We start from the raw sequence: 23,708 nt of genomic DNA, 5'->3' as shown, positions 1-23,708 counted from the left end.
GGGGGCGGGCTAACTTGGGGATGACAACGACCCGAATGAGCGAATGGCGTCGCGGGTTGGATGCATACCAAAATTTTCCCCACCCCAGACGTCCATGCCAGTATCATACTGTCCCGACTCATCGAACCAGCGCTTGCTGATGCTGAAGAGCCCCCCAGCAATCATGGGCGTTCTGTTGGCAATGAACAATGCATGCAGTTAGCTGGCATGGTTTGAAAACGCCATGCAGCAGTGCAGCAGGGGACAGGACCGGCTATTGGGTGCGTCCTTTTGCGAGCACAGCACGTACTTGATTGGTTCATCGGGATCAACGTGATATGGAGTGAGACCCCATTGGAATTGCATGCTCCACGAAAACACTGACAAAGACAAACCAGCATAGAAAAGATAATGAAAGTCGGGGGACAATGGGGTGAAAGAGTTGCAGGGGATATACATGGAAACCTTGCTTTCGTACCACCGCGCAGCGTTGGGGTGGAAAAAAGGTACTCAAAGTTTTCCATGTTGATCACATCGATGATCGGACTCGCAACAGTTTTGTAGTCCTATGGGTTTGGACATGAGCATGTGTGTGTACCAACAGAGATGGGACCGCGCGCTCTGCGCTACCGACCTTGGCAACGTGCGCGAGCAAGGGTGGGAGCCAGCCTACGTTGGCTTCAATGTGGCTGTCGAGAAACGTCAGAACGGGGCTCTGAGCGGCGTTGGCAGCGCGAATGCGGCTTCGGATCAAGCCCTCGCGGCGCGTGTTGCGCAAAATGCGCACTTTCTCCATGCCCAACACAATTTTACCCTGTTCAGCTAAGATAGCCACAAGTCAAGAGCACAACGCAAGCAAACATGGGACAGAACCCCAGCGATCAGAAACAGCACCAACAACGTGCCAAGGAAGGTGACGTTGGCTTGGCTTACGATCATCGGAAAAGTCGTCGACAAGGATGATTTCGTCAATCAGCTCGGGCGGAGACCGATCCAGGACCCTGAGGCAAGGTGGCCACAGTGAAAACAAGGTCAAAACGGCCTGAGTTCTTGCAAAGCTGTTCAAGTCGAAGTCATTTCGTCTGGCGGAACTTACGAGCGCACGGAGCGATACAATACGGAGCGAGCTTCATTGTGGAAAGTGAAAATGATGGTGGTACTCGGCAGCGAGTCATAGTCGTCTGGATAACGGCGCTTTTGGCATCTGCGGGTGGGGAGATATGACAGGGTGAAATGCGCGACACTGTTTACAGGATTTGTGTTCCAGGGTTTTGAAAGGGGGAGGAGGACTATTATGGTAGCAGGAGTAAGAGCATTGCTTAGGTTGTCATACTTGAATGGACGGGCTTCAGGGATGAGCCGGTTGGTTGGCAAGTTGTCGCTGACCTCGACGTTAAAGCCGTTCATGTGCATGGGGTCTGGGTGCCTGCCGCAGATTGTTGGAGGTCCAAGGCGAGCAAGGACAATGAGCTCTTTCTGATGCTGACAAAAGAACGAGGCGATGGGGTCCGAGATGGAATTTGCCCGGCATGTGGGAATAAGCCATTCGATTCGCAAGCTGAAGAGAGGTGGAGGCTGAATAGTACCGGCGGGACTCAATCTCTTGAACTTTGTCCAGGCGTGGTGCCCTAATAGGTCGCGGGGTCACAAGTTGCTTGAGGGTGGGAGTTTTTGGTCCAAGCGCAAAACGAGAGGGAGTACAACAACAAGGGCGGGCAAGCAAGGCCGCCCACAGGGCCGGCTTTCAACACCTACGAGGGCTCGGCAGGTCGAGGTAGGGAGATCCATTCGGCCTTGGGGTCGGCAACATGATGCAGCTCATCGTCCAGAAAGCCGTCGACAGCCTGGTGAAAGCAGCGCGTTCAGATTCACGTGAGCAAGACGGTACCGATAGCCGGCAGGGCCATGGTTGATGGGCTGGCGCAGGGCCTGCCTGGGGTTGAGGCTTGGTATCCGGCTCGGCTGGGTCAGCCTTGGCCACGGGTTTAGTCTTGGGGGACTTGAAGAATCCGTGTTCGGGAGCCTGTTGGGCCAACTTCTTCAAGCGCGCCATCTGCTCGGCAGGCTCAGGAACGGACCAGGGTTCTTCCTGGCGCTTGGCCACCGGTCGCTGAACATGTATACATATAGCAATAAGCGCGTGGATGGTTGATGGGGTCAGCGCCCCTGTTGAACCACAGGACTGTCCCCTGGGGCGTGAACATGTGCACCGGTAAGGGGTTCAAGTTCCAACACCCACCTCGGTTGAACTGGCGGCGGTTGGGGGTGGATGTTGACGCCTGTGCGGGACGCCTGCGGATTCAAATTCCATGTCGAACACGCCATCATCTGAAAAAGTGGCATCTTGCAGTCCGTGTTCAACCTGAGCAAATCGAGAGCAGGATCCAGGGTTTGAGGGGGGTCAGCATGTCCAACAACCACCGAATCAAGAGCCACGTCTCCTACCGAGTGCGCGGCGGGGCTCGTGCGGGTCACGAGAAGGAAGAGCGCGCCCATCCATAGTATCAAAAAGCCAATGATCAGCTGGCGCCACTTGACCCGCGCCATTCCGAGTGGTGTAGCCAATCGCTCCAGCCACGGTCCTCGTCGAGCCCTGAGCCGCGAACACCAGCCTTTTTCTGTGTTTGATCTAGCCTATTTAGCGTCCCTCAACCGCCAAGCACCCACATGCAGCACCCCAGCCCCAGCCCAGCCCCAGCCCAGTCCAGCAGGCCGAATTGGAAGAGTAGGAGAAGGCGAAGGACAAGGCGAAGCAAACGGGCCAGTGGGTCGACAACACGGCAGAGATGGTCCGTCACGCTCTTTCTCTCTCTCTCTCTCTCTCTCTCTTTGAATGCTGATAAATACCATTCCTAGTCGTACATAAAAAAAAGTATTTCAGGCTCAGATTTTAAGGGCGAAGATGTGATGGAGGAAGAAAGTTAAAAGTATTTTACCTGGGAGTACTGGGGGAAGCGCCTGTTTGAAAGTATTTTGGGCAGTGCAGGCAACCAGAAATGTGTGCTTACTTCTACGAGTACAAAGTATTTTACTTTGTGCGATTCACGTGTCAGGCATTGGACCGTTATCGCGTCGTCGCCGCCCGCGCGCGTTCTCGCTGGAGAAGGTCGTGGTCGGGGTTGAAGCTCCTTCTTGTGCCTGTTCTCATACCTGTTCGCGTTTCGGCTCTTGTTTTTGACAGCGGCAACAGTGGGATGGATGTTTTGAGTGAGGCGCTTCGCGCCGTTGTGCAGCCGGACTCAGAGGAGCAGCGGTTGGCTGCGGAGAAGCACATCGAGTCAGCTCAGACGACCGAGGCAGGCAAGTAACGGGTGAAGCAGGCGGAGCGGGCGGGCCGAGTGGAGTCTGACCTGGTGGTTTCGGATGCGTCTTGGTGTAGGTTTTGCTCTCATGGTGGCCTCGTTGGCCACTCTTGAGGGCCAGGATGTTGCCATCCGCCAGGCGGCTCTCCTGGTCTTGCAGCGTCACATCAAGACGCATTGGGATCGGACCTTGGACAGCTTTGAAGAGCCCGCGGTGCCACACGAGGTTTGTGTGGCGATCAATCGTCTCCTCGGATTCCCTGCTCCCTGATCCAGACAGCTGCAGGCGGCAAGATGCAAATGGTGCTTGCCTGCTCATGGCTTTTGAATTGAACAGGCTCGGCCTCAGCTGAAACAGGGGTTGCTCAACCTCATTGGCCATGAAGAACGACTTGTCCGGCGCGCGGCTGTACGTGCCTTTGCCAGTCACCACGCCCCCATGCTGTTCCCTCATGGCTGTGATCGGTTATTTCACGGCGCATCATCCCGGGCACTGACCACTTATAGATTTACTGCATCACAACCATTGCCAATCTTGATTGGCCAGAAGAATGGCCGGATCTGTTTGATCAGGTTAGGTTGGCCGAACTGGCTCACCCACGTTTTAGCTGCCTTTGGTCCCCTTCCATTTTGCTCTCACTATTGTTGCTACCCTTAGCTTGTGCCTGCGTTGCAATCGGAGTCCCCTGCGCTGGTTCACGGTGCACTTCACGTCCTTGCCGGTGGGTCTTTCCTTTGTGTCTTCATGAAACATGTTCCAACACAGCCTGTGTGTGTGTGGGTGTGTGCAGCCAATTTGAGCGAGAGGACGCATTTTGCACAACGCCGCCTTGGTAACCACACGCCGCCTTGGTGACCACACGCCGCTTTGCCACGCCGCGTTGATTTCAATGTAGAGCTTTCCGCCCTGGTGGACGTGCGCCACCTGCCCACGCTAGCCCCACTGCTGCTGCCCCCGCTACACCATATCGCCACAAGCACAGCGGTTAGAGTCGCGCCCATGTCAAAAGTGCAGTCGCGAGCCCTCAACACCGGTCCAAACGACTTCCCACCAACATCCCCGTCCATCCTTTGTTTTTGTCTGCTGCACTGCAGTCGGCTCATTGCAAAGCGTGTCTTGTAGTATGGCCCTCGCACTCGCTCAACGGCCGTATCTTCCGTGACCAACTTTATGACTGGGCTCAGCGACTACACCAAGCAAGAGGGTGATCGCGCTCTCTACAGTGCCCACGTCAAGCCCCGCCTGCAGCCGGTACATCTTAGCGTCCGGCTGCCTGGCCCGCTCGTACCTGGCTCTGCCATCACACTCAACCCCGTTGGGTTGCCTCTTGCCTTAGTGGACATCGTTGTTGGGCGAGCTGGCCTTTAGCGAAGCCACCCCTTGGTGTCTCAAGGCCGAAGCCATTACCTCCATCACGACCATGCTGGCTGCCTTTTCCAAGGTTTGTTACAGCCTGTTCTCTTGCAGCAAAAGTCACCTGGGTCGGTTGCTTGTGACCAAGGGCTCAGGCAAAGCCTCACCATGTGCTCATGATCATCGCTTTATGCTTTTACATCGGCCTAGCCGCTGGCCAGTCTTCTGCCCATGACGACAGACTTGGTGCTCAAGCTGCTGGTGTCGTTGTCATCCACTTATGAGGCTGCGGTGATTTTCAGCTCTGAAGGCCTCGATGAGCAGGAAGATGAAGAAGGTTTGCTTGCTCTGGCCGGGCATTCTGGCCAGAAAACTTGCTTGTCAGTTGCAGTTGGCTACTTCTTTTTGGCATCCCGTTCACCCCGATTGCCTTTGCTCCAACCAGGCCTCAGCACGTCCATGGAGCCAGTCTTGCGTGCTTGCTTCGACTTTATTGCGGTACGTGGCCACCAGCTTCCTGGTCTCCCATCTCCACAGCGAGAGGGGGCTTTCCCCCGGCTTGTAGCGCACCGTCGTAGCTCTTCTGACCTTTCTTTTGAAAACGCCTGCACCCCCAAGGAATTGACGGACAATGCCAAAGCCCGCACTGTGCTTAAAGACTCGCTTCCTACCATTCTTGCTCTTATGATGCAATATGGTGCCATGACCGAGGAGCAGGTGTGCGCTAAAATTTTGACTCGCGCTAGCTGCGCTGGCCTACCCAGCCAATGAGGCGCCGTCTCACCTTGAGCTGATCGACCTTGCAAGCACAGGGCGATACTTGGTTAGAAGATGCTGATCAATTTTTGGTCGATGCGGAAGACTTGAGCATGTCGACAAGCATCGTGAGTTTTAGCAATCCTCTTGCTTCATGTTCTCTAGGATGGCCTTGGATGGCCTTGTACCACTCGCTCTCGGCTCGGGTGAAAGCTTTGGCTCATGCAGCAATCTCTTTTGAGTTTTGTAGCGAGCCCATGCATTTGCTGCGATCGACACATTGCTGGAGAGCTACGGAAAAGTCACGGCCACACGGGCCTTGTTATCAGCCATCACATCAACCATCGAGAAGGGACAAGCTGCTCGAACGACGAGTGAATTCTGGTGGGCCCGCCGTCTCATTCGCCAGGAGTACAGCGCCCGCGGGTGGAGCAAGTCAATTCTTCTCGCCTGCTCACATGCACAGATCGGCTCACAACAATTGTCCATTTTTACATTAGGTGGACGGCCTGCGAAAGCGCCTGTGCCACGCTCTGCCGTACCGCCGTGAGCCAGTTGCTGATTGACGTGCTTGGCGCGGGCAAGGTGAGCCTCCGACATGCTCAGGAATATGCAAGCATCACGCGCTCAAGTGTAGGTGCGCTTTGGTGTTTAGGTGGAGTTTGATTTGCCGAGCTACTTGGGCCGCGACATTGCAGCATTGGCCCAGGAGGTGCAGTTCCCGTTCCTGGCAGGTCGTGCGTTGTTGGCCACGGGTAAGTATGCCGCAGCGGGACCCATGGGGCTGCATAGGCTTGGCTGTTTGTGATGCGGCCAGCCCATCCACTAGCACCGATTGATGGTTCAACTGACGTACTGCATGTGGCGGTTATGCTAGGCCGGTTGGCGGAAGCAGTGCCGGCTGAGCTTCTGCAGTCATTCTTGCAACTCGCCCTGTCCGGCTTGCAGCCAGAGGCGCCCATCCCCTTCAAAGCCAGCAGCTTGCAAGCTATCAACTTTTATGCGACCAAGCTTCTGACTCATAACCCCGATTCGATCCGCCCAGCCGTGGCCGCGATCTATGAAGGCGTTTTGGCTCTTTTGTCGGTGTCTACCATGGTGAGTACAACCCCTTCGAATCAATTTTATTAGCCGCGCTTGGGCCGTCCCCCGAGCTCCTCGTCAGCGGTGTTCTCTCACAGGTTCAACCTGTTCTGCTCGGATGCGGTCGGCAAACGCGCAGGAGTTGATGCGAACAATGGTGGAGACGCTGACGCAGGTTGCTCCGGTCAATCCAGAGGTGACGGGTGCATATGCTTCAAAGCTGTGCTCGCTTGGTCTAGCCGTTTTCCTCAAGGCGTCGGCCGACGCACTGATGGCCGATGTTGTCGGCGAGTACTTTTCTGCTCTGGCCGAGCTGCCGGCTGTAGTCCCTACTCTCTTGGCCAAAGCCGTCCCCACGCTGGTGAGTCCTGCGCATTCCGCTCGACTGTAGGATCATCAACGCCACAGACGCACACCTAACACTGGCATACACGTAGGCAAGCTTGCTAGCGCGTCATGACGAGGCCGGGCTGGTGGGCCTCATTCATGTCGCCATGGATATCGTGGCTGCTATTGCCAAGTCAGCAGATGAGGAACATGGCGCCCAATTCTTGCAGCAGGTGCTGCCAGTTGTTGTGGACAGCATCTGCACCTCTTCAGATATTAGCCTGGTGCAGGTGCGTTGTTCGATCGGCACGCCACAAAAGCAGTGCCTTCACACTCACATTGACATTGGCTGTGGGTTTGCCGAATGTAGAATGGTGTTGAGGCCGTTCGCATGTTCATTAGCCGGGTAGGTTCCCTTGCTTGACTTGTCAGCAATACTCGTTCTGACATTCTGCGGGCGAGCGTCTCACGAGTTATGCGGATGGTGCCTATGCAGCACTTTCAAGCTCTGTTGGCGTTTTCACACAATGGCCGTTCAGGCCTGGACATGGTCGTGCAGGTCATCGCCCATATTTTGTCGCCCGAAGTGCCAGAGTCTGCGTGCGCCTTTGCCGGCATGATGGTGACAAGTTTGATTCTGCGCGCCGGCGACGCTCTCGGCCCAATCACAGAGCAGGTCAGTCGATCAGCGGTGGGTTTATGTGCCTACCATGTCTCACTCACAATTTTTGCGCGGTTTAGATTCTGCTGGCCACTCTGCACAAGCTGCAAAGCTCGCGCACGCTGACTGTGCAGCAGGTCTGTTGTGTGTTGCATGTGATGCGTGCCTCGCGTTGTGTCGGCATGCCCTTTTAGCTCCATATTTAACGCCACGCCTGCCACCTTGTGGTACACGCAGAGTCTTCTTCTCATTTTTGCTCGGCTAGCCAATGAGAACCTGGACACAGTCTTGCAATTCCTGCGAGCTCACCAGTGCGTTACCATCTGACTGACACGATCTTTGCTTTTGAAGGGCGTGTCGCTTGCTCACAGTATTTTGTGGTGCAGAGCGCTTGAGTTTGTCTTGCGGATGTGGGTTCAAAACCACACGGACTTTTATGGCAACTACGATACAATTGTGAGTACGGTGGCGCTCAGCAAACTTCTTATGCGCGATGACGCCGACCTTCTCTCCTGCACCGTGCAAGGCGAAGAAATCCACAAACCAGGTGAGCTTGAGCGTGTAAACGTCGATGGGAGAAGCAACCTTTTCTTTGCAAAGTTGCTTGCCTCCCTCTGTATTCTCGCCTCACGCACTTGCCTTTGCCCGCGTGCGTGGGTGTAGGCATTCAGTTGCGCTCGCGAGCGCGCAAGAGTAAGTGCCAGTCCTCCGTCCAAGCCTCCTGGCTGACCACTGAGGAGAGAAGCGCGGTCCTTACATATCTCCCCTTTTGCTGTGGCCATAGATGGTGGGCCCCAGTTTGCACAGGTGCCTCTTCTGGAGCGCGTCTTCCAGCTCCTGGTGCGCCAACACCATGATGAGACGCTCAAGCAGGCCGAGGGTGACGACGATGATGATGACGCTGAGGTTGAAGATGAGTGGGAAGATGTTGATGAACAAGGACAGTTGGCTGATGGCACTTTTGTACCAGCCGATGAAATCTTCTCCACGTCGGGTACGTTTGATGCGCGAGTCTCGTCCCGTCTCATTGCCCACCGGACCTCACTTTGCCTTGGGAGCGTCTGGTAGATATCGTGGACCTCGGCTTTGGCCAGTTTGAGGATGACTTGGATATGGATGATGATCCAGATGTCAAGGCAGACCCCCTCAGTCAGGTCAATCTCAAGGTCAGGCAGCGCACGAACCATCCTTTCTCCCCATCTGCTGCCTTGTTCTGTGCTGATACAACCCTTCTCTCCCTGCCTCCTTGGCTCTGGACGCGGGCAGGAATACCTGGAGCAAGGCTTTGTTGCCTTGCGCGACGGATCTCCGGCTCAATTTTCCCAGCTCACGGCACGCCTAACCGAGGCCGACCAGAAGTTCCTGACGGCAGCCTTCCAATAGGTCGAGCGTTGTCCCTTGCCGGTGTTTCGCTTCTTTTGCTGTCCACGACCTCTCCGTGCGCCCCTGTTGCCCCCTTGCTTCGTGCCATCAAAGGAAGATTTCGATCCTGGTCATAGTAACATTCGTTGAAATTAAATTCAGATAGCGACCTTGGACAACAGCTGCGACTCGTGCGCCGTTGCGCCGCCTATTAGAAACTCGATCCATCATCTTCGCTGAGGTGGTCGGCCAGATGGGCCACGGGTGATGATCGTTGGCCCGTGGCAAAAGGCGCTTGCACGTGCCACGCCGCATGCTCTGTCTCTTGAACGGACCAATCGCGCACGTTTGCGGGACTGACATGTCCTGTTGGTGAGTGGAGCGGGGAGCCGAGCGCACTGGCAGGATGCGGCATCGGCGTTCGAGGCGCTGGGCGTGGTTGTGGGGCAGCCGGCCACCAAGTGGCCGTCACCGGAGCTGCAACGGGTAGTTCGCCCAAGGAAAGGAGGCCCTCGCTTAGGGCAAGAGAGCTCGAGTCAGCATCAGAATGCTCCTCGCTCGTGCGAGACTCAGCCCAGGCATTTTGATGAGCTGCGGCCCAGGGCTCTTGACCCACCTGACCCTCACTCCACGCACTTTCGTCGCCCTGCGAAAGTTCAGAAAGGGCGCTACTTGATGAGGCTGATAACTGACCAGGCTCACGACTGGCCTGCGAGGAGTCGAGCTCGCTGGGTAGTGAGACCTCTCCGACCGAAAGGAGACTCATTGCCGCGTGGCCTCCAGAGACGGGCCAGGCCGCGGAGAGACCAACGGAGTGCATGCTCACGCTAGAGGGATGCGAAGCTATGCTGGTGACGTCCTCGTTTGTGATGGGGCCCACGTCCGGCGGTGGCGTCGATGCCACTGGGGCTGGCGGCGAGGTCAGCACGTCAGCGATTGACGAGGACCGGGAGGGAGATTGGATAGGATCCGTGGTCTGAGTTTCTTGGTGGGCCGCGCCGTGAGATTTAAACGGCGGCGAGTTGGGCGGCGTCGACAACGTGGCATCAGCCAAGCGGCTAATTGGCTCGGAGGCTTCGCTGATGGCTGTGCCAATCAGTTGTGGGCTTGCTGGCCCAAAGCCCACCGGTGACGAAGCTCGCACCACCAACTGCCTTGGCGACTCGGTCTGCACCTGGATGTCAGCTGTCGCGGGCCCACGGGGTACAGGCTCTGGCTGAGGCTCTGGGACAGGGGTGGCTGGGGCAACCGAGGCATCATCAGACTCGGAGGGGGTAGGGGTGACGATCCGCGATGTCGGCGCGGTGATTAGTCCATCCGCGTCCGGGGTGCTGCGCAGGGGTGTTGGGGGTGCAGGCGACTCCACGGGCAACGGAGGCGCGCGTTCGGCGCGGAGAGCAGCTGCTTCGGCACCAGCGAGCGCAACCAAGTCGTCCAACACTAGCTGCTCGATTTGCTTGGGTTGCAAGTGAGCAAGCAAAAGCGAGTTTTGGGGAGCCTCTGGAGCTGGGCTAGAACGGGGCGGTGGGGGCGGCAGGCGTGAAATGTGTGCCGCGGAGAGAGCGGCTGCCATCACGTGGTCTTCCGTCATTCGGGCCAGCTCTTGATGCCAATCCGTGCCGAGATCTGGGGGAGCAGCGGCTGTCCAGCGGGCGGCGTCGCCCAAAGCACGCCGTCCAATGGCAGCAGGCTGCCAGCTGGTGGTGGGTGGCGCTTGATAGGTCAGAGTTGGATGGACAGTGTCCGAGGACAGGGCCGCTTCAGGCATGTCTGCTCTCTCAGGCACATCCGCAGGAGGACTCGCAACTGCGGGTTCTTCGGGGGGCGGAGGCCGGAGTTGTTGAAGGATGTCGTGCAAGAGTTGGTCGTGTACCTCTGGAGCCCACGGTGCGGCGGGTGCGGCGGGTGCTGTAGGTGGACTGGCTTCAACAGGGGGCGGCGTTGCTCGGGGTGGATCGATGGGGGCGGAGGGAACGGGAGCGCGAGATTTGGGCTCTACCCTTGTGCTTGGTTGGCGGCGTGGCTTTTGTGCGCGACTTGATTCCTGAGTGGCACGTTGGCGATTTGCTTCGGCACGAAGTTGCGAGGCACGGGTCGCGCGGAAAGGGGCTGCAGTGGGGCCATGGATGCCTATTTCGTGCGGCAAGGCGCGTCGCTTCCTTGGATTGGGATTCCGAGATGGTGAAGCTTTTGGTGGGTCAGAAGGTGGGCCAGGTGGCTCCGTAGAGTGTTTGTCAGGGTGGTAAAGCTTTGTTCCTGGGCGGGGCGAAAACTTGCGTTGGGCATGAGCAATGCTGCTGCCCGTCTCACTCTCAGAGGAAGTGGGTAAGGGGAGACCAGCTTGTTCCCAATGCACTTGTGCACGAGCACGGCGCATTGCATCCATGACAGAGCGGCGAATGGCGGCTTGGTCTGTCTCCTCATCGTGAGCTGGTCCAAAGACATCCAAGAGAGCATCTTCCATATCCATCTGCGAATCAAAGAGGGCCAGGCGGGTCGAGAGCTCCTCTTGCTGCCGGCGTGCGGCAGCCAGCTGGGCCTCAGCCTCAGACACCATGCCATCCTGGCCTGGGGCTCGTCGCGGCGTTGTGTATGTGTTGGACACGGGGGGCGACTTGGATTGCGGAGCGAGGTAGCGGTCGAGAGGGGCGGGTGTGCGACGCAGAGCCCCAAACTGGTGATCAGTATGGCCACGCAATTGAGCAAGTTCATCCCGCAGACTTGCAGCCGTCTACGACAGTGATGCCACAGCAGCATTCAACAAAAACAAGGATGGGTAGAGAATTTAGCAAGAAAAAATAAAAAATAAAAAATAAAAAATAAGTAAAGCAAAACAGTGGCATGAGAGGGACGCGCAAATCAATAGGTGTTTCGGGTCCCATTCATTGCGGAACATGGACAGACCTGGACAAGGCGGTCTAAAGACGAGGAAGAAGAGGCGAAGGCAGGCGCAGAGGGGGCTGCGGTCAGGTGAGCCCGATTCTCACGGTGGCTGGAGTGGCGACAGCTCCCTCCGCGGCCGCGGCAGCGGGTTCCTGTTGCTGAGCAGCGCAGGGAGGGTGTGTGGTGGTGTGGGTGGGGTGCATGTGGGGACGACTTTGAGGCGTATTGGGGAAGTGTCGAGGCGCCCGGCTGCTGGGCATGAGTGTGGACGACGATTCCTTGGGCGAGCCGACCCTCGCTCGCTTTGAGCGATCGATCGAGCTGGCTCTGCGTCTCCTGAAGGAGCATGCGCTGTTGATCCAGGAGGCGAGTTTGTTGCTCTTGCTGTCGCTCAGACCAGTCGCGCAGGTACGTGCCCATGACCTGGGTGACCTGGTTTGAAACTTCGTTGGCCGTGTAGTGAGCAGGTGCTGCCTGCGCAGCGGTGGGTTCGCCATGGACTGCACGCTGCAACCGGCCACGGCGCGTGAGGAGCTGTTGCCGAGGTCCCATCAATGTTGAAGTCGGGGCTGCGGTGGCCTGATTCGGGCGTGCCACGACCACGTCTAATCAACAGCCGCATGATGAGCCTGATCCAGACAACCAAAGGAATCGCGAGCAACATCTCATCCCGGCAAGTTCATGTCTGCTCATCTGCTCGACCCAGCACATGCTCAGCCCGACACGCTCACCCATCACTCACCTGTCGCCATGGTCGCCGATCACAAAGAGAGAGTGAGAGAGAGAGTGTGCGAAAAAGAATGAGAGAGAGAGAGCGAGCGGAGACAGACAGACAGACAGACACACACACAAAGTGTAACTGTCAACTTTTGCTTGAAAGCGATGTGACCGTTACAAATTGGGCATTCAACAAAAGAAAACGCGCGCACACACACACACACACACACACACACACACACACACACACACACACACGAAGGCGCGGTTTTGCATTTTGTGGTGGCATCGCATCGCATCGCATCGCATCGGGCATCGAATTGGCTCGAGGGTGGAGAGACTTCATTGGGTGGAACGCGTGGGCGCGGGTATTGGTGTATCCAGCAACGACGCCTTGGTGCACCGACAACATGGGTAAGGTGGAATGATGGTGGTTGGTATCGCTATCCTGGCTCCATGGCGCCTTCTCAACCTCTATTGGCTGTGTCGGCGTGTGCTGGGTGTCAATGCAGAAGAGAGCGGTTTTTGTGCGGCCTACGAGCGGTTGCCTGCCAAGCCAGCCACATGCATCCGCTTCTTTGATCGCGGCGTGAGTTTTGGCTGTGGGATTTATGCTCCATTCGGGCACCGTCTCCGGCCCTGCGGGATTCGAGTCGGGGTTGCTCAGCCGGTTCGGTCGTGGTGCTCGATGCCGACTCACCGTAGGACTACTACACTTTGCACGGCGACGATGCTCTGTACGCGGCCAAGAACATCTTCAAATCCCAGGGCGTGCTCAAATACTACGGCGGTACGCTTGAGCAGCAGCCCAGCCGCACTCCCTCCTCGACGCCTGCCTGACGAGGGCTCACCTCGACCTTGTTTGATCTTGCTAGCCAAAAAATTGCCGTCCTGCAGCATGAACCAGATGCTCTTTGAGACGACCATCCGTGATCTGCTGTTGCAGCGCCGCTACCGCGTCGAGGTCTTCAGTAGCTCGGGCAAATCCCACCAATGGGCCGTGACCAAGAAGGTGGGCAAACCCTTCTTCGATCTTCCTCCTTCGGCCTCGTGCTAGTGCTTCGGGTGACCCTTACCGCCTCTGCTCCAGGCCTCTCCGGGCAACACCCAGGCCTTTCAGGACATTCTGTACAACAGCGATCTGGTTCAGTCATCCATCGTTCTGGCTGTCACCCTGCAAGGAAGCGGCAATGATCAGGTTTGCGCGCATCTGATTTGCAATCGCACGGTCCATTCCACAAGTTGTTCGCAGGAGGCGGGAACTGCATGCCTGCTGATTCTGTATTGCAATCACCTGGGTTCCATAGCTGGTTGGCGTTGCATTTTGTGACACTGCCCAGGCCAGCTTTGGAGTGTGCCAATTTCCTGACACTGCCCAGTTCAACAACTTTGAGGCTCTTTTGGTGCAGGTTGGGCCAAAGGAAGTCTTGTTGCCGTCAGAGCAAAACAACCCTCTGATTACCAAGGTATGTTCACCCCTTTTGATCTCCTTGCTGGTCCATGTCGTTACCAAACGCATGCCACGCACCTAGCCTGACTATACGCCATGTGAATTCATTCAATGAATAGTTGTCCCAGATCTCCGAGCGCTATGGCGCCATGGTGACACCACGACGCAAGGCTGATTACCAGGCCAAGTATGCCCCTTACTGCGACTGCCTAACATCAGCGTTTGCTCTTTTTTTTTTTTTTTTTTTTTTTTTTTTTTGTCTTGTTTTGTTTCACATCTCGAGTGCTCATTGTCTGCACGGCCTCTGTGCATCGCCCCCGTAGAGATGTGGTGCAAGACTTGGAGCGCTTGTTGAAACTCGCGCAGGACCAAAAAGCGGCTGCCCTGCCGCAGGTGGACGAAAAGGCTGCCATGGCTGCCTTGTGCTGCGTCATCCACTATCTGGATCTTCTCGCCGATGACGCCAACACAAACAAGTTTCGTCTCAGTACCTTCAACTTTACCCAGGTATGCTCCCCACTTTCGTCATGGCCGGTCATGCACTCTTGCTACTCCGGTTCATTCAAGCGTCACGTAATTTCACTCCGCTGTGATTTCTATTGGACTTGCATCTCGTCGATCACCGGGTCAAAAAACAAAAAACAACAACAACAACAACATGCGATGTGGGCTTTGGTGCAGTACATGCGATTGGACAGCGCAGCCATGCGTGCTTTGAATGTCTTTCCGGCCGGTCCCCACAGCACAAAGTCACACTCACTCTTTGGACTTCTCAATCACTGCAAGACGCTCCAGGGACAGCGTCTGCTATACCAGTGGTTGAAGCAACCCCTCCTTGACGTCAATCGCATCCGTGAGCGCCACGACTTGGTTGAGTGCTTTATTGAAGCCGATGATCTCAAGCAAAACTTGGCAAGTTCCCATGATCCGCTGCGCAGACTACGGTCGAGGCAGTTCAAAGCCAACCTGCAGGGCAAAGGACAACGACCTGTTTTGTTCCTGCCATTTTGCGACGCCGGCACTGATCGCTGGCCGAGTCTCATGGCACGTGCTCCCCCGTCGGGCTTTCACACATAGGAAACTGCTTTGAAGAAGATGCCAGATCTCAGCCGACTGTCCAAGAAGTTTGCTCGCCAACGGGCTCGCCTGCAAGACGTGGTGTCTGTCTACATGGCCGTCAAGCGCTTGTGCGTCGATGTTGCGTTGAGCGCACCTGGCATGCATCTACGCGTGATCTGCAATCTCACCACCCCCCCTGCCCGCTGTCCTTCTCGATGCAGGCCTGATTTGATTGAGCACCTCCAGGATTTTGAAGGCACCCATGCCACCCTCTTGCACAAACAATTTTTGGAGGATTTTACTACTCTGTTCGAGGTGAGTCTCAGTCGCAACGAGAATTTCAAGACAAGGGTCGGAGGTAGAACGTCACTTGGTCTGCGCGTGGGCCCCACTCACGGGCGTATCTCCACGTCGCGGTGTTAGGACTTTGAAAAATACCTCGAGTTGGTTGAGCGCACGATTGATCTGGAGCAAGCCGACCATCAAAATTACTTTATCAAACCAACGTTCAATGAAGACATGCAGAAGACCCGCGAGGCCATCGATACGATTGAAGAGGAAATCACCTCGGCCTGCGAAGAGGCAGCAGAGGACCTAAACCTCGAGTATGGCAAGAGCCTCAAGTGTGAGCAAGACGCGAAGAGCAAGCAGTATCTCTTTCGCGTCACACGGGCATATGATAAGGTGAGTCTCGTCACCTTGTCGAGCTGCCTCGCATCAGTCATCTGCCATGTTCCTGGTCGAGGGCCGCAGCTCATCCCTGGGTGAACATGACAGCTGCTGCGTAACAACAAGGCCTACACCACCATTGAAACGCAAAAGAACGGGATTAAGTTTACAAACAAGCGCCTGTCGCGTCTCAACGAAGGTGAGGGCCGTCACCCCAAGCAGGATGAGCTGCCAGAACATTTTTCGCTGACCGAGGGGTTTTTGTTTCTTTTCTTGGGACATCAGCCCGGCAAGCACAACATGACCGCTACGCAGAAATTCAGGCCGAGGTGGCCGCTAAAGTGATTGGTACGCGCCTTCTCATTGGGAAGCCTGCACCCAAACCTCGTCAACCGTTTCTTTTTCGCTGCAACGCGGCTCCCGCTGACTTGGTGATGTCCGTGCGGGCTTGCAGGCATTGCATCCGGCTACGAGGAACCCATGGAAGAGCTGAATGCCGTCATCGCAGTTTTGGTGCGTGTCAGCTAAACTCTCATTTTGTGCCTGATGCAGTGTCCTGAGGACAGGCAGCCATTAACATCACGTCCACCGCTGCGGTTCATGCTTCAGGACGTCTTCTTGTCTTTGGCCACCGCCTCGCTGCGGGCTCCCGTACCTTATGTGCGCCCCGTCATGCATGCCATGGGTAAGTGCGTCGGCAGGGTGTGCGTGCACCCGAGCCACACTTGCGGCGAAGGCGGGTGCTCTTAATTTCCCTTTTCGCGGTCTCTGTTTCTCTCTTTTCTAACCTCAAATGGGACTCATTTGATTTGACGTGCAGGGGAAGGCAACATCACCTTGAAGGCCTGCCGCCATCCCTGCCTGGAGGTGCAAGACGAATTGGCATTCATCCCCAATGACGTGGACTTGCGTCGAGAGGACGGCGAGTTTCAAATCATCACCGGGCCCAACATGGGCGGTAAATCGACCTACATTCGACAGGTTTGGCCACGTTGCTCAGTTTTGTTTGGCAAATAGCTCGTCGAGCCGAACGGCAGATGATCATTTCGGCTTTGCACTTTTTCTTGCGCGCTCGTAGATTGGCATGGCAGTCTTGATGGCACAGATTGGCTGCTTTGTTCCAGCAAACACGGCCGAGATTGCGGTGGTGGATGCCGTTCTGGCCCGCGTGGGTGCTGGCGACAGTCAGCTCAAGGCAAGTTGGCAACTTGGCCAAGGAGCAGGCATGGCCTGTCTGCCTAGCTTCACGCAATGAGTGACAGCGCAGGCTGCGGCAAGGCTCAATCGCGTCTGCGCTCGAAATCTAATGTCAATTTGGGGACTTGGATGTCTGTTTAGGGCATCTCAACATTTATGGCAGAGATGCTGGAAACTGCAAGCATTTTGTCAGCCGCGAGCCGTAACTCACTCATTATCGTGGACGAGCTGGGCCGTGGCACATCCACTTACGATGGCTTTGGGCTAGCCTGGGCTATTTCAGAGTACGTCCTGGCGCTCCTTTTACAGCATACTGGTTTGACCATCGGATGGTGCTGAGTTGACGAGTGCGTGACGACATGCGGGGGTTGTAGGCACATTGCCAAGACCATTGGGGCGTTTTGCCTTTTTGCGACGCACTTCCACGAGCTGACGGCACTCGCAGACGAATTGCCAAGCGTTGTCAATCTACATGTGGATGCTTTGACTTCCAACAACGAGCTCACGCTGCTTTACAAAGTCAAACCAGGTGCGTGTCTTCTCTTTTTTTTTTTTTTTTTTTTTTTTTTTTTGTTTGAGATTGGGCCTGTGTGCGAGCCGAGCAAGAGAAGTACATTTTTCACGCGATTCACTGGCACGTGTGTGTGTGTGTGTGTGGCTTCTAGGTGTCTGTGATCAATCTTTTGGCATTCATGTGGCTGAAATGGTGCACTTTCCAGCCGCTGTGATTGAGGTATGAAAGGGCATACATGGCCCGCCCCGAGTCCATGGCTCCTCTGCACACGGCGGCGTTGGAAATCCGAGGTTTTTTCATTCATTGGCTCACGACCCACGGACGTGCAGGACGCCAAACGCAAGGCAGCTGAGCTGGAAGACTTTGAAAACACGGGCGAACTTGGGTCAACGCCAGACAAAAAGGCCAAGCTGGAGCAGCGAGAGGGGGAGCAGTTGCTCTCAACATTCGTAGACCAAGTGCGCAGCATTCAGGCGGAAGGCTTGACACCTGAACAAGCCTTTGAAAAGGTGGCGGCTCTACGAGACAAGCTGGCGGCCCACAACAACGCCTATGTGCGCCAACGGCTGGGTGTTCGGGACTAGGCAGCTGGTCTGATTTGGTCTTGTGTTTAAGCAGGTTTACCCTGTGCTCCTGCTGTGTTTTGCCTTGGGGTGGTCCAAAATTATACATCGAATGTCCAATACACCCGTCTTGACACCATCGCCTGCGGCAGGCTTGATCCCGCTGCTACGCCCGGCCAACCCGTGCTGACATTGGATGTCAGATACGGACGCTGACAATTCATGCTGACAATATTGCGGCAAGTTGTGCCCGGCGAGTTGTGATTTCGGTCAGCGCTCGGTCACACTTGCATGTCAGTCCCACAGCTTAGCAGGCTTGACATTACCACACCTGAAAGTATCCCATGCGCCCTCTGGCACATGTCCGCAGTTTGAAATGGCAGCCCGCACCACACCTTGGTGACATCCCGCACCACAACCACACACACACACACACACACACACACACACACACACACACACACACACACACACACACACACACACACACAGGGAGGAAAGTGCGTGTGGTAGCGCACAACCGGAGGAAGAGGGCGTACGTGGATCGAGATTTTATTTTGGTCTGAGAGAGGGCCATCCCTCCGACGACCGTACACACATCTCTTGGTCTCCTTGTTGCAGTCCCTAACCCAGCACCCTCACTTCCTCTTCCCTGTCCCGTTGCTTCCGCGCCCCCACTGACTCACATGATCAAGGTCAGTGCCAGTGACCCCATCAATTCTTGACAGCGCCTTGCCGCAGGCTTTTGAGGCGGGCACTGACAATCTGGCCATCGTGCCTCCCTCCATTGTCGCCGGCACGTGCAGGGAGTGCAAGTACATGTACAGCATCAAGATGTTGCTTCATGGGCTGGTTGTCGTGCTCGTGGGCGCAGCGCTTGCTAGCGCCCTGACTGATGCCCAGCTCAATGCATCGGCTGCCCAACGCCCCCTCGTCTATACTCAAGGCGATGACCTGCACTGGGTCGCCTCAGCCATGCAGGTCAGTCGCATCCGAAAAGCTGACGTCCATAAGAGCCAAGTCCTCAACGGCTTACCTTCTCAGCTGATGCTAGCTTTCGTTCACCCTCTCGTTCAAAACTTGCTGGCTTGTGCCAAATCATGCTTCTCGGTCATAGTGGCAAACTGCCGGCACACTCTTGCAACTGACCACGGAATCTGTAGCTGGGGAAGCCACGACATTTGATTTGAGGGGCAGACTTGCTGCTGAAGCTCGCGATTCTGTCCAGATCGGCAGCACTGCCACGGGCATTCACCTTTCTGGAGGCTCTGCTCATCTAGAAGCGGAGACCGCCATCTCGCTGAGCAGCAGCCACCCCGATGGCATCTCTTTGGCAGGCAACACCAGCATCATTTTAAACACTCCCAAGGACCTATCTCTACGAACCGATGGCAACCTGACGCTGACTGTCTCAGATCTGGCCAATGTCGAGGCCGCTCGCATAGCTCTCACTGCCCAAAGCTTTTCCCTGGGGTCGACCGCCACAGGCACGGGTGGCAGTTTTATTGGTGATGTTCGTGGCAACGTGGTGGCAGCTGGCAACCTCGTGGCCATCGGCAGTCCCGCAACTGCCAACACGACCCTGACGGGCAACGTCGTGGAAATGGTTGGTGATAACGCCAACAAGCGGATTCGAGTGTCCAGTCAAGCGGTCACATTGCAATCCAACTCTGGCATCACCCTCCGTGCCGGTGAAGCCGTCATGAACGTTGATATTGCTGCTGACGTGAGTGCCATGTTCGCGCCCACCTCTTTTGTTATCGGGTGATTGTATGCACTTGGCCACATCCCATCATCACAATCACGGTTGAATATAACCGCACACATTACCCGACCCCTGCTCACTCTTAAGGTTTGTTGAATATCCGCAACAAATGTAGATGGTGGCAAATCTATTAGTGCACATTGCTAGCCTCAAAGCTGAATTTGAGAGCGTAAGCAGCAGCTTTGAAACGTTAACTGGCAAGCAATCTCAGGAAACAAGCCTGCTGAACACGGATATCGTCCAGATCTCTCAGCAAGCTTCACAGGAGGCTTCACAAGTCGACGTCCAGTTGCAGCTCGTCGCCAGCCAGATCGAATCTCTTGAGGCTAAAGCCACGACCGAGGTGGATGCTCTGGTCCTCACCCTGGGTGCAGACGTCAGTGCTGCCGATGCAGCCCTCCAAGTTTTGGAAGCAGAGCGCACAGCTCTGAGTCTCGAGGTCAACACCGAGGCCGAAGCGCTGGCAACCAAGCTCAGCCAGCTGGAGACGAACAGTGATGCTCCACTTGAGCAGCTCGTCGAGGTACCAACCCGGCCTTGCCTGTTGACGGGGCTTGAGGGATTGTGTAGCGCCTTGCCCTCACCAACCGCGGCGGCCTCTGTTCTGCTTCATAGGCAGCATCAAGCCTCTCCACTAGCGCTGAGGCCTTGGCCGCTTCCTTGGAATCCAGCCTCAGTGCCATCTTGGTGGGCCAAAACCCAAGCATCAGCCGTTTGGAGTCACAGCTTGCGGCTCAAGGCGGCTTTGATGGTGTAATGGAAGCTCAACTGGACTCGATCGAGGCACTTTTGGATCAGCAATTGGAGCTGGCAGAAGATTCTCTGGCTGACCTGCGTTTGTCCAACATTGATACTCATCCGTCTGCCATTCTGGGTCAAGCGCAGAGCCTCCTGCGCTCCGTCTCTCAGGTTTGTTGTGCATGGCCTCCGATATGAACGCGCAAAAGTAGCGCAACCAGTCACAGCTGGTGGACTGCGCCTTGGTCTTTGTACCCTTACAAATTAAGTTGCACCTGTCTCGCCCCGTAGCAAGAGTCGCGCGTGGCCGAAATGGACATTTTCTCGGGCGCTCAGCTCAAGACGCTTTCGGTAAGGGCAGGCTTTGCAAGGACACTGTGTTCTCTGCTTCAGCTCGCTGAATACAGACCCCACCTCTGGACCGCATTTGCAGACACACATTAGCACCCAAGAGGATAGCATCAATGACTTCAAAGAGACTTTCCCCAAGCTTATCCCTGTGACCCAACGCCTGGGATGGGCCGCCAGCCACACGCCCGTTGCCAGCGGATACTTTGGTACGTCTTGGCAAAGCCGATGGGGGGTGCGTCGCATGGCATAGGGCACTTGTAATAACAAGCCTCAATGGTCACACATAATACCGGGCGTGTCTTATTAGCTGCGCAGTGCGCAACTCACGGCAGCTTTATGGCATGTGGGACCTACGCTCAAACGGGCACTTATCGCGGCCAAGTCTCGGTGCGTCCGAGACCCATAAGTCTTTCGCGATGAACCCAGCATACCCCGCGGCCCCGCTTTAGAACCTCATTCAAGCTGTTGCCTTTGGCTTAACATTGCCACCAGATGTTTCACATCAATGAGAAAACCGCCAAGGTGACGTGGATACAAGATCTGCGCTTGGCAAGTGGGGGCAGTGTCCACACCACTCCACACACAAACGCATACTTTGGCACGGCCGTGGACATGAATGATAAATACATCGCCGTGGGCGCTCCCGGTGATTACGGCGTGTCATTGAGGGAGGCTTATGTGGGCCGCGTTTACATTTTTGCTTACTCGAAGAAAACTGGCGAGATTCAGTATGTCTCTCCTCATGCCTGTGCAGGAAGATAAACTGCCAAGTTGAATCAGCTTGCTTGATGTCTCACCTTTCCTCTGAAACTTTGAAAGGACGACGCCCGTCAGCGTGGTGGGTGGAGTTTCCCCCATTGCCAACGCGCGTTGTGGTCACGGTGTCAAATTCCTGGCCAACCATCTTCTGACCATACTTTGCTCCAACGACAGAATCACTTCATATGGCGGGTCAGTGAGCGTACCGCGAGTCAGAGTTGCTGCGTGCTTGTTGCGCAACAGCCAGCCATCGACCTGACACTGATTCTTGATGTTTGTGCAGCACCATCAACGTCTACTCGTACGCCCTCACTGGCCAATCACTGACTTTTACTGCAATTGGGCGCTCTGAACCCGGGACCATCGATGTAAGACTGTCCATGCACCCATTGCGTGTATAATATTTGTTGGTGTGGTGACTCAGGAAGTGTTGAGGAACGGCGGCTTACGCTTGATGATGCCTATGCTCATGCTCCACACCGACAACTTGCTGTGTTTGCCCTTGAGCAGTCATCTGAATATCTCGGAACTGCGGGCGGGTCGCTCATTATCAACCGCGGGTTCAGTGCGGCCAAAAACTTTATCGCGGCGGGAACATCGTACGCCGATACATATCAGGTTGGCCATTAGGCGGTGCCTGTTTTGTTGTCGGCTCAATGAATGTCTGTGACACCAAACTTGGCAATGCACGCTCATCTTTGAATTCGTGGCCATCGTGTGTCACAGACCAACAATGGCATTGCTTATCTTTGGGCAGTGCGAAACAATGTAGTCAACTTCTTGTACACAATCCCCTCACCCTGCACTACTTCCTACTCGTGAGTTACTGGGACTGCAAGCAATTGCGTATCATCCATGGGTCGGGGTTTGGGAGGGGATATCGCCTTCACTGAACCGGTTGCATGCCTTTTGCCACCACTGGCGGAAGCCTTACCCAATTGCTGTTGCCTCTGCTACCCGTTTCCAGAAGCTGCTTTTTTGGCTATGCAGTCGCGCTCTCTCCAAACGCCCGTGTCCTCGTCATCAGCGCACCGCAAGCGTATGCGGTACGTTCAGTCAGGTCAAACGGGGCACAGGCCCATGGTGGCTTTCATGCCTGCACACTTTATCCAACTGTCACCCTGCTACGGCCACTTTGTCGCAGGAGTCGGTGACCTATTCAGGCATCGTCTACGTGTATCACATCAACCCGGAGACGGCAACAATGAGCACGACCACATATACCGAGGTGTGGATTTGCTGAGGCTCGTTCACTGGCAAGCACAGGCATGTAGAAGCCTCTACGGCAGCTACGGAGCTCATTTTTCACTTGGTGACTGCTCGTTGTACGATCACAGATAACGTCGCCCACCGTGACCAGCTCGGGCTTGTTTGGGAGCAATGTGGCTATGAGCGAGACCTGGCTGGTCGTTTCAGCCCATGGTTCGCTCTCCCTCTGTCTCTGTCTTCTGTCTCTCTTTTCTTTTTTCGATAGCATGACTGTTGGCAACGTGGGTGATAGCCTAGCTTACACATTCACGGTGCCGATGTAGGCGAGAATGGCAACATTGGACGCGTGTACTTTTACCGTTCTAGCTATGAGGGTGGCACATTCTTCCTCTCCTCTACCTGGAACCCACCTGCAGCAAGCACGGTTGCGCGTATGTCATGTGTCCATAACCCATATATGCTTGCCGTCAGTGCTTTTGCTGGATTCGCCTTGTTCATGCTGCATGTTGCCCCGGTCATGTTGCTGAGTTAGCCATTTATCCCACGCCGTTTTATGTCGGTCATGGCGCGCTGATTCGAACGAACACCACCACCGTTATTGGTGCTGCCTATACGTCACCTCAATCACGTAAGCAGCGTTGTGCACAGTTGGCGGTTGGGCTTGAGGTCCGCTGGCTGCATACCTTGAAAGCCGGGCCTCACAGGCATGACGCCCTCATTAGTGACATATGCCGGAAGCGTTTACGTTCTCAAAGACAAGAATTTCTACCCGGTGGTTTCATTGAATGACGACGATGACTTGGCCGCGTGAGCCAACATGCTCCCTTCTCCACTTGCTAGTGTTTTTGCTTGCTTGCCCCCCACCTGGCACGCTGCGGGCTCTCCCTTGGCGACCAGAATGAACAAAGGCAATGCAGTGAAAGTGGCCGGCAGTACCATGTGCTTCTTAGCAGAAGTGGACCGGAATCGCTTTGACTTCAATTTACTTTAGCTTGCTTTACAGCATATTT

General features: G+C 55.6%; 5 protein-coding genes across 5 annotated transcripts in view; 3 read left to right on the top strand and 2 right to left on the bottom strand.

The window, feature by feature from the left end:
- Positions 1-2,526, bottom strand: part of MONBRDRAFT_29400 (uncharacterized protein) — a gene marked incomplete at both ends in the record, with an annotated part of 3,280 nt that extends 754 nt beyond the window's left edge. The window contains 11 exons of the mRNA XM_001749819.1: positions 69-172; positions 290-359; positions 458-545; positions 614-801; positions 913-980; positions 1,076-1,183; positions 1,313-1,405; positions 1,735-1,823; positions 1,868-2,089; positions 2,219-2,341; positions 2,425-2,526. Coding sequence (XP_001749871.1) covers positions 69-172; positions 290-359; positions 458-545; positions 614-801; positions 913-980; positions 1,076-1,183; positions 1,313-1,405; positions 1,735-1,823; positions 1,868-2,089; positions 2,219-2,341; positions 2,425-2,526 — 1,255 coding nt within the window. The remainder of the gene's footprint in view (positions 1-68; positions 173-289; positions 360-457; positions 546-613; positions 802-912; positions 981-1,075; positions 1,184-1,312; positions 1,406-1,734; positions 1,824-1,867; positions 2,090-2,218; positions 2,342-2,424) is intronic.
- Positions 2,527-3,369: 843 nt separating this feature from the next.
- On the top strand, positions 3,370-8,845 carry MONBRDRAFT_29399 (uncharacterized protein; the record flags this gene model as incomplete). Its single annotated transcript, XM_001749871.1, has 25 exons — positions 3,370-3,507; positions 3,619-3,690; positions 3,789-3,854; positions 3,940-4,003; positions 4,178-4,266; positions 4,405-4,533; positions 4,619-4,723; positions 4,846-4,972; positions 5,081-5,133; positions 5,254-5,352; positions 5,642-5,775; positions 5,892-5,976; positions 6,047-6,146; positions 6,269-6,489; positions 6,614-6,835; positions 6,912-7,091; positions 7,172-7,207; positions 7,361-7,477; positions 7,543-7,599; positions 7,700-7,773; positions 7,834-8,009; positions 8,126-8,155; positions 8,247-8,456; positions 8,531-8,628; positions 8,729-8,845. 25 exons carry the CDS (start codon positions 3,370-3,372, stop codon positions 8,843-8,845), a joined length of 2,799 nt encoding a protein of 932 aa, XP_001749923.1.
- A 190-nt stretch (positions 8,846-9,035) lies between these two features.
- Positions 9,036-12,459, bottom strand: MONBRDRAFT_12017 (uncharacterized protein; the record flags this gene model as incomplete). Its single annotated transcript, XM_001749818.1, has 3 exons — positions 9,036-11,555; positions 11,729-12,312; positions 12,450-12,459. The coding sequence occupies 3 exons, from the start codon at positions 12,457-12,459 to the stop codon at positions 9,036-9,038; spliced, it is 3,114 nt and encodes a 1,037-aa protein (XP_001749870.1).
- A 286-nt stretch (positions 12,460-12,745) lies between these two features.
- MONBRDRAFT_34327 (uncharacterized protein) lies at positions 12,746-17,994 on the top strand. The gene is made up of 22 exons (XM_001749870.1): positions 12,746-12,838; positions 12,937-13,013; positions 13,130-13,214; positions 13,300-13,436; positions 13,515-13,622; positions 13,732-13,890; positions 13,994-14,061; positions 14,198-14,381; positions 14,556-14,744; positions 14,952-15,061; positions 15,155-15,248; positions 15,357-15,617; positions 15,711-15,801; positions 15,888-15,950; positions 16,057-16,115; positions 16,212-16,287; positions 16,423-16,583; positions 16,681-16,770; positions 16,941-17,083; positions 17,174-17,328; positions 17,465-17,532; positions 17,643-17,994. Exons 1-22 carry the CDS (start codon positions 12,835-12,837, stop codon positions 17,895-17,897), a joined length of 2,637 nt encoding a protein of 878 aa, XP_001749922.1. The 5' UTR covers positions 12,746-12,834; the 3' UTR covers positions 17,898-17,994.
- Positions 17,995-18,695: 701 nt separating this feature from the next.
- MONBRDRAFT_29396 (uncharacterized protein) lies at positions 18,696-23,509 on the top strand (the record flags this gene model as incomplete). Its single annotated transcript, XM_001749869.1, has 17 exons — positions 18,696-18,857; positions 18,994-19,602; positions 19,757-20,164; positions 20,257-20,550; positions 20,671-20,730; positions 20,813-20,936; positions 21,038-21,117; positions 21,223-21,458; positions 21,550-21,681; positions 21,773-21,857; positions 21,914-22,088; positions 22,480-22,535; positions 22,634-22,717; positions 22,827-22,911; positions 23,022-23,129; positions 23,231-23,326; positions 23,403-23,509. 17 exons carry the CDS (start codon positions 18,696-18,698, stop codon positions 23,507-23,509), a joined length of 2,901 nt encoding a protein of 966 aa, XP_001749921.1.
- Positions 23,510-23,708: the final 199 nt, after the last annotated feature.

Source organism: Monosiga brevicollis, genomic scaffold (assembly GCF_000002865.3).
Source record: "Monosiga brevicollis MX1 MONBRscaffold_34 genomic scaffold, whole genome shotgun sequence".
NCBI classification, from domain to species: Eukaryota; class Choanoflagellata; order Craspedida; family Salpingoecidae; genus Monosiga; species Monosiga brevicollis.
This window is presented reverse-complemented; position numbering and strand designations above follow the sequence as displayed.

Excerpts from the sequence above, each read along its gene's own strand:
- MONBRDRAFT_34327 (XM_001749870.1), top strand. Across the intron at positions 14,062-14,197 it reads AAGGCTGATTACCAGGCCAA|AGATGTGGTGCAAGACTTGG; the intron begins GTATGCCCCTTA and ends TCGCCCCCGTAG. Across the intron at positions 17,084-17,173 it reads CTAGCCTGGGCTATTTCAGA|GCACATTGCCAAGACCATTG; the intron begins GTACGTCCTGGC and ends CGGGGGTTGTAG.